We start from the raw sequence: 10,440 nt of genomic DNA on the forward strand, positions 1-10,440 counted from the left end.
AATGGAGAAATAATTAGACTACAAAAAAGCACTAGGTAAATCAGGAAAAATACATGAAAATAACAGAGACACGCCGCAAGACAGAACACCTAAAAATACGTATTTATAGAAACATTTCCCAGATTAATTTAATCGGAGGAAGAGAGAAATCTTGACCACTATTAGGAAAGTATTGATTTAGTATGGTAGGAAGCCTGAAGCGAAGCATCTGCCTTCCATAGTTCGTCCGGCACGCTGTATACCATGCCAATGCTCTGGGTTACGGGTGTCGTATGTGTTTATGTTGTCTTGAAGCACTGCTATGAGTGTTAGTGTGTTGTCCTTTTTACGGATGCCTTATTCATATAATCGCAAAAGCCTGTAGTTATACAAAGATATTACTTTAACCATTTTTAGCTACCTAAATATTGGTCCTGTATGTTCGAGGTAAGAAGCTTTAGTAATATTTCTATTTGTACGTTTTTGAAGGAGTAGTAACTTTGTAATGTTTTCTGCTGTTGTTGCCCATACTAGCAAGTAGTAGTTCAGAATAGACGAAAAGAGTAATTATAAAGCATAATGTTATTGGTAAGTGGAAATACTGGGAAATGTCGGCGTAGAGAACATATTGTGCGTGATAGTTTGTTGACTAAATATTCTATGTGAACGTCCCATGTCATGTGCTCTGAGAAGTACACGCCTAATATTTTCACAGAGTGAGCAATTTCTATTTTCGTGCCACTGAGTGCAAGAGAAGGCAGCTCGAATTCTTTATTTCTGGGATGGAAGAGAAAGGCTTTTGGTTTACTGACATTGCATTTTACACTGTTTTGACACGCCCAGTGTTCAATTTTTTACAAGATTATGTTAGCCCGACTGGATAGCTCTATGCCTGAGTGACCAGAGAAAAACTCACTTGTATCATCAGCGTAAATAATGTGTTTTGCAGATGAATCTATGGAAACAAGGTCATTAATGTAGAGAATAGAAAGAAGGGGGCCTAAAAGACTGCCTTGTGGAACACCCGAGATGACTGGCTGGACTGTAGAGGAGAAACCGTTTATTTCAACATATTGTGTCCTATTGGATATGTAGGAAGATATTAAACAGTAGGCTGTGCTAAGCTAACGTATGCCATACCTGTCTAGTTTATTGAGTAAAGATTTGTAGTTGATGCTGTCGAAAGCTTTCGAGAAATCTAAAAATATGCCTATGACAAGTTTCTTTTCTCCAAAATTATTTATTATATACTCTTTTTGAGCGAGAAGGGCAAGCTCAGTAGATTTGTTTTTCCGAAACCCGAATTGAGCGGGGTTTAAAATATTATGATGATTATTAAAGGACGTAAGACGAGCAAGAATTAACTTTTCAAATCCTTTTGAGAAGGTAGGTAGATAGATATTGGGCGATAGTTGGAAAGGTCGTTTTTATCGCTTTTTTTATAATACTGTGACCCTCGCCGATTGCATGTTACGTCTGAACACGCCCTTTGATAAACATAAGTGAAAATGTGTCAAGCAGTTTGATATACCAAGAATAACAAGTTTTACTGGCATTATCTGAACACCCGCGCTATCCTCAGATTTGCTATTGTTAAGATTGTTGAAAGTCGCCACCACCTCTCCCTCTGATACTGGATTCAAAAATATTGTTGAGTTATTGCGAGAATAGTTGAGCGGTACCTCTTCGCAAGATGACGAAGTTTGGGCAACAGAAGTGAAATTATTGAAAGCGTTAGCGAGTTCCATTTCGTTCAACCTCTATACCATCAAGAATAAGTTTGGTAATTGGTTCTGGTATATGCCCTATGATAGAGGTCAATTTCTTCCAAGTCACCTCCCGGTTATTCCTCGAGAAAACAGATTCTCATAATACAGTCTTCGTAATACAGTCTCGTAATACAGTCATAATACATAATGCAGCTCGAAGCTCCTTCGTCACTATGTTTCTGAAAGATTTGAAAGCTTTCAACGCATCAGGACATTTCGTTTTTAGAAATTGGCTGTACAATTTGTCACGTTCTTTTATTCGGTTAAGTAGCGTACTGCTGATCTAAGGCTTACAAGATCGCCGTGGACGAGCATGTATTATGCGGGGGAAACAAGTAGAATATGTGTGTTTGAATAATGTGATAAATTTATCGTACGCTGCTTCAGGATTAGTTTCGTTGAAAAAGTCGCTCCAGTCCGCACCGACTATCTGCTCACGAAAGTTAAAACACGTAAACGAATTGATGTCCCTATAAGCGTATTGTTTCAAGCTCCTTTTAAGATTAGGCACATGGTTGACAGACGGAAATATAGCGAGGTGATCGCTAATTGGCAGACTGATTTGCGGATGTTAAGTGATTTTGGTTATTTGTAATGAAAACATCTAATAATGTTTCTGTTTCTTCTGTCACTCTGGTTAGGGCATTTATAGTATTCATACAGCAGTGAAGATTTAACAGTGTGTCTAATTCCCGCGTCGCAGTACTATTTGACAAGAGATTTATATTCAGGTCGCCTCCAAGGACAATATTCAACTTGTGCTGATTCGCAAATTCAAGAACAGAATCTAAAAAAGAAAAGAAAACACTTGTATTGCCGGAAGGAGGGCGGTAACACCCAGCAAACAGGTATGAGCGGACTTTGAGAGTATCTCGTAATGGGCGCTAACTACACAAAATTCGTCAAGAAGTTCACATTCTATGTCATTTTTAACCAACATGGATACGCCACCACCTCGTTTAACCTGGCGATTCAAGCAGTAGCTCTTAAACGCTGGTATGCTGAACGCATCGTCTTCGTTACAGAACCAAGTTTCCGAAAACATAAGAACATGAATTGGCAGCCTCACTTCAGCAAGAAACAATTCAATGTTATCTTGCTTCCCTCTCCCTGAGCGAAGATTAAAATGAACAGTATTTAAAGATTGCTGGGAATTTTCGCAGAAAGAAGCGAGGCCTGATGTACAGACTGGGTTTGACAGAAAAACAGACATTGAAAAGAAAAACATACAATAACTAGACAAATGTCAAAACGACGATTGCATCATGCATTTTTCAGTTTGAAGATATCATCTGGGCTACGGATGACAACTGCGCTCTCCCCTTCCGCTTTTCTGACAAATATATGACCGCCAGCATGCCACGTGAAACGATAACAAGTTGCTGCTGCCCAGTCTCGACTTAGCTGCAAAAGGATTCTGTTGTACCTAGTCAGGTTTTCGGATATGGAAGCAGATGCCTCGGCAGCTCTCAAAGCTTTTCGTTCTTCGAGCCATTTGTCACGAAGCGCTTTTTCAGAGAACCGCACTAGAATTGTGGGAATTTTTCCCACCTTAGCAGGAAGTTTGTGGACATTGTCGATATCGCTCGGTTGCAGATCTGGCAATTTGATTGCTTAGCGATGCTGTTCAGTTCGGTTAGCAAGTCTTCATTTGGGGAAACGGGAACACCGTGAACCTTATAGTTCTAGCTCATTTAATGACATTTTCAGTTGCTCAATGGTGTTTTTGTCGCAGCTTATCTGCTCCAGCTTCTGGACACGTTGTTTAAGGCTGCCTATCTCTTTGTCCTGCTGTTCCTGCTTTGCTAGGATGGCATCATATTTAGCTGACATCATTTCGATAGATGCCTTTACCTCGTCGACTTGAGACGGCAAACCCGAAATCGCGTCAAGCTTTTGAACGATATCTACAAGACTTGCAGCGATTTCTACATCAACAGACAGTTTTCCCCCGGTATTTGCCTTCGAACTGCGGCAAGGCAGTCATCGCCACGCTTTGCGACCGGCTTCACGTTTAGATTTGAAGATTGCTTCCGACCACCCTGAGCAATTACCAAGATGGTAGCTGCACTTACATTCGGCACACAGCAGGACTCGGTCACCAAGCGGTACAGCTTCTTCACAAGATGGACATATCTCAAACATGTTGAAACACAGTGCACGAATAAGCACAGAAATCAAAGCACGGTGGCAGCAGCGGCGGCGGTACAGAGATTAAAATAAGCAAGTGAGAAACTCCGTATAGCACCAGCCTGAAAAACGAAATAGGTGCGAATTAGATGGGCGTCCTTGCTCTACCGCCGCTGCCGCCAAAATGTCTCGTTCGCGATAACAGCCACCAAGAGCAAAGCACGATCAGCGCGTCGGTAATGTGACGTCAGCCGCCGAAACAGTCCACGTAAGCCTGATGCAGGTATTGTTGGAAAGGCTTGGTTCCTGCCAAGGAAGGCGAAATACCGCAACAATGATGAGTGGAACACGCCTCGCTTGGTCGTATGGAACACAGGTAAGTCAGCAACAGGGTTAGTGGGCCGACCTGGAAACGAAGTAGGTGCGAATTAGGTGGGCGTCCTTGCTCTGCCGCCGCTGCCGCCAAAATGCCTCGTTTGCGATAACAGCCACCAAGAGCAAAGCACGACGAGCATATCGGTAATGTGACGTCAGCCGCCAATCCAGTCCACGTAAGCCCGATGCAGGTATTATTGAAAAGGCTTGGTTCCCGCCTGGAAAGCGAAGTGGGTGCGAATTAGGTGGGCGTCCTTGCTCTGCCGCCAATAACGCAAGCAAATCTTAAAGGTGGTCTTTGAGTATTCGAGTAAGATTTGAAAGGCTTGCACGGGGCCGATAAATTAGAAATGATTTTGAAAAAGCGCCCCTGGTGAGCACTCGCTGCTGATTTGGGCGACACATCCCCGCGCGAACACCTCCCCACTGACGTCATTGGAGCATACTGGGCGCACCCGCTCATCGGATACTTCCAAGTTACGTATGCGGGACAAAACGCAGTGGGGCGCCATCGCGACTTGTTTTATTTTCTTTTTTTTTTTTTTTCATGCCGGCGTGGGTTGAGTTAGGGGGGAGAGGTGGCGCATCATTTTTGATTGTCCACATGTTCTGTTATAACGAAGCTGGTTTAAACATTTTTGCCTTGTGGAGCGAATTGAGGACGTATAGTATTGCTTGTGGGCGTTTTATAAGTTTAGTAAATAGATAGATAGACTAAACATTAATCTCCAACGAATAAGGTGATCTATCCACTCCCCAACAAGCAGGTCAGGGGGCGGGTGCCGCCGCCTCAGATGCAGGCTGGGAGGTTTTGGGTTGCTCTCCCGATATAGTAAATAGCTTTTCATGGGGCCTTAAACGGTGGTGCTTAAGTTTCTCTCTAAAGTTTAGGCCAAGAAGTCTTCTGTAGCCGTTGAAATATCCTCAGTCGACAGTGACAACAGCTATGACTGCGCCTATGGTGTAATGTAGATATTTGCGGCCACGGCTGAGATGCGAGGGGAAGTGAAGAACTAACCTGAAATCATCACGGGTTGTTGGCCGCAGTTACTATTAGGGCAACATTTATGTCGCAGATAAGTTTGCAAGTTGGTGTTCTAGTTCGGCAGACCGGTCGTGCACTCATTGCGGACGATGCTACTTCCTGCGGGGAGATCTGGTACGGTAAGCCAACTGGATGTGCGAAGTCTCTATTCTTTTTCGTACGATTGCACTTGACTGCGTGTGATTTGTTTCTTTTGGTCGTGTGGAGTGTGAAGGTGTTTCTTTTATGCCTTTACAAAGGTGTAGACAACGACATATTTTGGTACCGCCCAATCGTACGGTGCCGTCTTCTAATTGGACTTGTTGTCAATGCTGGTAAATGAAACACTTGCCTCCAACTTTTAGAGAATATGTTCCTTCTATGATGAGTTGTTTGATGATTTACACTCATCTGGCTGGTCAACTTCGTTTAATTGGCTTACTTGCACAATGATTGAAAGCCTTCAGTGGAGAAAATCACCCCTTTTCGTGCGAAGTCCGCTATCAACTTGTCGTCGGGGCCATGCCGGATTCGGAAGCCAAATATGCTATGCACGTACTGTCAATTCTTGTCGAACTGGTGTTCCAGAGTAACCAGCCATGACCCGATCATCGTATTTTAGGAATTTCGCATGTATGAGTCACATGGTCGTAATGCCGCTTACCGACTCGGCGGAGACACAATAAACTCCTAAATATGCCAATCTGTTGGATGCCAGGGGAGCCAGCAAGTGCAGCCTTGATGTTGTGAGCGATGCATATTTGGCATCAGTTCGAAGCTTCAAACTGTAAGTACTCAGGACCATAGCGGTGTCAGCGCTACCAATTGCTGACAGAGAATACCGCCCTCACAGCGACACCCCATTAGCACCCAAGAGACGCGCTGGTCAGACATAATAGGAAAGTATTGTTATGGAGTAAATATTTTGTTTGCTTCGTTAATCGAGAGACAGGTACTGTATGATTATTTGCCATTATAACAGAATAACAATGATCTTTGTAGAGTTTTTTTCCAAACCGGAAATATCAAAGTCTATGATTTGGGAGACGCGCAGGCAATGTTTCTTACGGGCTTGTTACGAAGAAAGGACAAATGTATGCCACAAGTACGATAGCGCTGCTCTTAAAGTGTGTCTATTTGGAGGAGGCTACTTGTGAAAGGAATGGCTTGTATTTAAAGGCCACTGAGAAATATGGACTACACCGTTTGACAGGCAGTAATTTCCCTCCCGGCAATCTCCACGCTTAGCGTCCACGTAACTATTCGTGGAAAAAAAATAAAGACGTCTGTGTTTTCCTTCGTCGTGTCTCCCACGCAGTCCATCGCGAAGGTCAGGTTAAATGACAGCGCGGCTAAAAACGGCTCAGGGTTTTCCCAGAACTGCTTGAAGCTCTTGTATGTCGATCCTTTAGTAAAGAGGTCACGGATGAGCGTACGAAGTGTGCAGGAACAACGGAAGCAAAACACTCTTAGCCTGTCGTCATGCGCACAGCAACCAAAGCCGGTTTCTTGGCTCCTCCCAAGTCTTCGCAAATAGCTTCGCAAAGCCTCACGCGAAGCTCTACCCCGCTACCTTCGGGCTTGCTCCGGGACTTCCCGTCTGGTTTATCGGGGGCCGGCAAGGTCCTGCTGTCACACGAGTATACCTTCGGACTAGAAGGAGACGGCTACTTTCACCTGTTGCGGTGAGCGTACTTCAATGTATTACCCTGACGTAATTTTAAATCTACGCACTGACAATTAAGAGGACACCGTGACAGCAAGCGCAATGTCTTCCAGAGACCTCGTAAAAGAACATGTTGTGGATAATTTGTATCCCAAAATTGAGAGGTTCGGTAGCGTTGAAAGAATGCTTGGTGCCTTTGAAGGCTCTTCTTCATATACTTTTATATTCTGTACTGGTACTTAGTGAGCATGTATGAAGCCGTATCACTTCTCTCCTCTTCGAGTTCCGCAAAAAGCAACAAAAGGCAATGCGCGAACACAGTACAGTGTCGGTGAAAGACGTAAGGATGGTAAAGCATATTTCAAGCATTTACACCTATAATAGTGCAGTATACATGTATACAAATATACTTGAGGAAAGGCGATGCTCGAACGTTTTTATGTTTATTTTTTTTTGCAACTAAAGAATTTCTGAATAAACTTTTTTACTAGGAATTTTCCAGCGCCTCAAAACAGTAGTGGAAGATATTTGGATCACGTTTTAAAAAAGAACCTATCACACGCAAAGGTTTTCAAGAAATTTGCTCTTACGAATTGCACTTGTGGGTTCACGAAAATCTTCAGCACTTACCTGGAAAGCAAATCCCAATGCGAGAATCGCGAAGAGCGCTGAACGCGGAGAATGTCAGTGGTTGCAGTCGTTGAGCAGAAAGTGCTGCGAGCCCAACTTTATGGGGTATTTTTGTAATTGTGCAACATATTTGGAATATTCTAAGGTAATATTATGCACATGTGCATGCAAAATGGCCTAAGCATCAAGTGTGTAGCAAAAATGCACTTTTAGTATTTTTCATAAGCTAGCAACGAGTAGTTAATATTGCCAAAGAAAACCAATGGCGAGCGTTTTTGAAAATAATTACGAGCGAACCGCAGAATATTGCTAGATAATTATAGGAGCATACTGTCAGAAATCTTCTACGCTTCCGATGATTACCAAAATGTTGCTTGAATACCTTGCGCCGCGCTGCTCAATGAGAAATCAGGACTGCCACAGAACATCAATGAGTGCGTTTTTCAAAATTAATATAACAAACTGGAAGCCTATTGGGCTTCTACGGATATGATGGTTGCTTTTGTGTGGTAGCACAACGCATGAGAAAAAAACATTCCGTTCAAGAGTTCTTTCTGAGAATTTCTCGTATACTTGCGCACATAAAAAAAAATAACTGATATTAATTGCGACGGATGGTGAGCTGAAAAGCGACGATACTTTTTTTACGTATTAAGGCTGGACAAAAAAAGTATTCTTATGATAATAAAGTTTTGAATGGAGGCACGCGACAATATGCTTGTTGCAGAGCCAATAAAATGTATACTTACCAATACGCCCCTTAAAGAAACTTAAGATGCACAGTGCATTATTGTTGAATGTTTTAAGCCTCTGTTTTATTGTATTGCCAGATGCTCTTTGTATCCCGATATGGCCGTGAGGCTACAAAAACATACATTTTTTGTCCACCGCAAAAGGGGTGAGCGCGCGCATTGAGCTGCGCTCTCTTTGGTCTGTTTGTTATGGTTTGTTTACCATAATGGATATGTTAAGCTTGATAGAGCATATAAATAAAATACTTCCGACATTTGACCATCGCTCATTTATAGCGTCATCCCAGGTCACCTCATCGGTTGGCACAAAGAAGCACCAAAATACTTCACATTTAAATAATATAATTGAGTAAAATAGCTTTCAGTATATTCTCTGCGTCGCGAGAAAGGTCGTCATATTCCTGAACAATATCTATGGGGACAATATAGCCCTACTAGAGCCAGTTGTTGTTTACTGTCACGCAGCTGAGGCGATGCCTTGTAGGATCAAGAAGAAGGCAGGCGTGGACACAATGTTTACACAGGGGAACCTAGGCCCGAAACAGACATTAGCCTAACAGCATTGATAAAGACCTATGACAGTGGCATACTTAGTAGTCGCCGGAGTTTGAAGCAATGATTGCTATTGACCTTTCCGAATTTTAAAGCCACGCAGAATTTCGAGCTAAGGCGTCTGAAGAATCAGCGATTATATCGAACGCCATAGAAAAAATGTCGCCTGTTTTCGTTACGGTGCCAGGGTTTCGTTGATAATGGGGCCTATAAGGCTTTCGCCTATAGAGAGAACGAATGGCTAAAACGAGCTGGGAACATTAAGGAGCTAAGTGGTGCGAGACCGCTGCCGCTGCTGGCCACAATTAAGTCCGGAAAACAGAAGGGTACGGAGGAAAACAAGATCTTGCTAACACTCTTTGAGGCTAAGGCAAACAGCTCTTGGTACCAGTTATAAATCTAGAAAAAACGGGGAAGGATGGTGGAGGCAAAAGCGAATGATGCGAAATAAATAGGCAGCTGGAGGCGAGGGAAGCCGTGAAACACCTTACCTACTTTTCCCCCCCAGAGGATCAACCGGCTGCTTCAGCTTAAAGCATGAGGTGAACATGACAAATTTACATACGTAATAAAGTGGGCAGTACTTTTCCGCGGTTAGACTTTAAGTATTTCGTGCACACATAGCTCATTCTTGGTGTTCGTATAATACGTCGGATGTTTTTCAGCTTATATAATAACGAGATGCTTGTCCAGAGATGATACACTGGTATCAGCACACTGATATCTACTCGCATATCTGTCCAGGATCCTGAAATCCAACATGCTCGGTGTTCGTGTGCTCCTCCTGCTATTCTCCTTGGTCCTTGGGACTAGTCTCGGTGTGAAGACCGCAGGCAGTGCGTTCCTGAGTGCCAATACCGGGAAGTGTGCCCCGCATCCAGATTCATTCGGAATCGGGGACAGGGCCACCTGCACGTTTACCCGTGTCTTGGATATCGACTCCCACCGCATGCCACCAGAGATACCGAGCGTCAAATGCAAGTGCCCCGGAAACCTATGCAGTCCGCTCGGCGACTTCCGGTGCCAGGAAGTGCGGGAGAAGATTTCAGTTTCCTATGCGCACTACGACGGCCCTGGAGTCAAGACGCTACAGAACAAGTCGGTCGATGTGACGACCGCCTGTATCTGCGCCATGAACAGGGCTCAAAAGGCGCGAGATGAAGGCCAGTTCAGAACCGAAGACGTGGTGTACAACTCTGTTCGCTAGACGTACCCGGAGGCCATGGCTTCGCATCGCAGAAATTTTAGATTACTGGGACAGAGTATATTGCAGTGGTTATGCCGACAACAGTATGTATAGTATGAGTGCCGCGGTCGTCCAATGCGGTCGTCCAATAATGTTTTTATGTAACGATGGCTTTTGATGGCTTTTTAATGCAGGCAGAGGCAATGCGGGCCTCTAATGTGTGCCTAAACCTATATTATTATAAACTAAAAGCCTCTGATGCCTGAGAATACTTTTGCAAAGGCTATTCCTGCATGGAGCCAAAATTGGTACATTGATTGAACCCCAGGTGGTCGAAAGTTCCGGTGTCTTCATTACGGCGTCTCTTATAGCCTAAG

The 10,440-nt window shown here is 43.7% G+C and overlaps 1 protein-coding gene across 1 annotated transcript; it reads left to right on the plus strand.

The window, feature by feature from the left end:
- The first annotated feature begins 6,901 nt into the window (after positions 1-6,901).
- Positions 6,902-10,123, plus strand: LOC146178542 (uncharacterized). Its single transcript, XM_084579778.1, has 2 exons — positions 6,902-6,962; positions 9,622-10,123. The coding sequence occupies exon 2, from the start codon at positions 9,638-9,640 to the stop codon at positions 10,082-10,084; it is 447 nt and encodes a 148-aa protein (XP_084435904.1). The 5' UTR covers positions 6,902-6,962; positions 9,622-9,637; the 3' UTR covers positions 10,085-10,123.
- Positions 10,124-10,440: the final 317 nt, after the last annotated feature.

The sequence above is a fragment of the Amblyomma maculatum genome, chromosome 9, assembly GCF_055883805.1.
Source record: "Amblyomma maculatum isolate TAMU_Amacu chromosome 9, ASM5588380v1, whole genome shotgun sequence".
NCBI classification, from domain to species: Eukaryota; Metazoa; Arthropoda; class Arachnida; order Ixodida; family Ixodidae; genus Amblyomma; species Amblyomma maculatum.

Coding starts and splice junctions, on each gene's coding strand:
- LOC146178542 (XM_084579778.1), top strand. CDS start 9,638: ATGCTCGGTGTTCGTGTGCTCCTCCTGCTATTCTCCTTGGTCCTTGGG.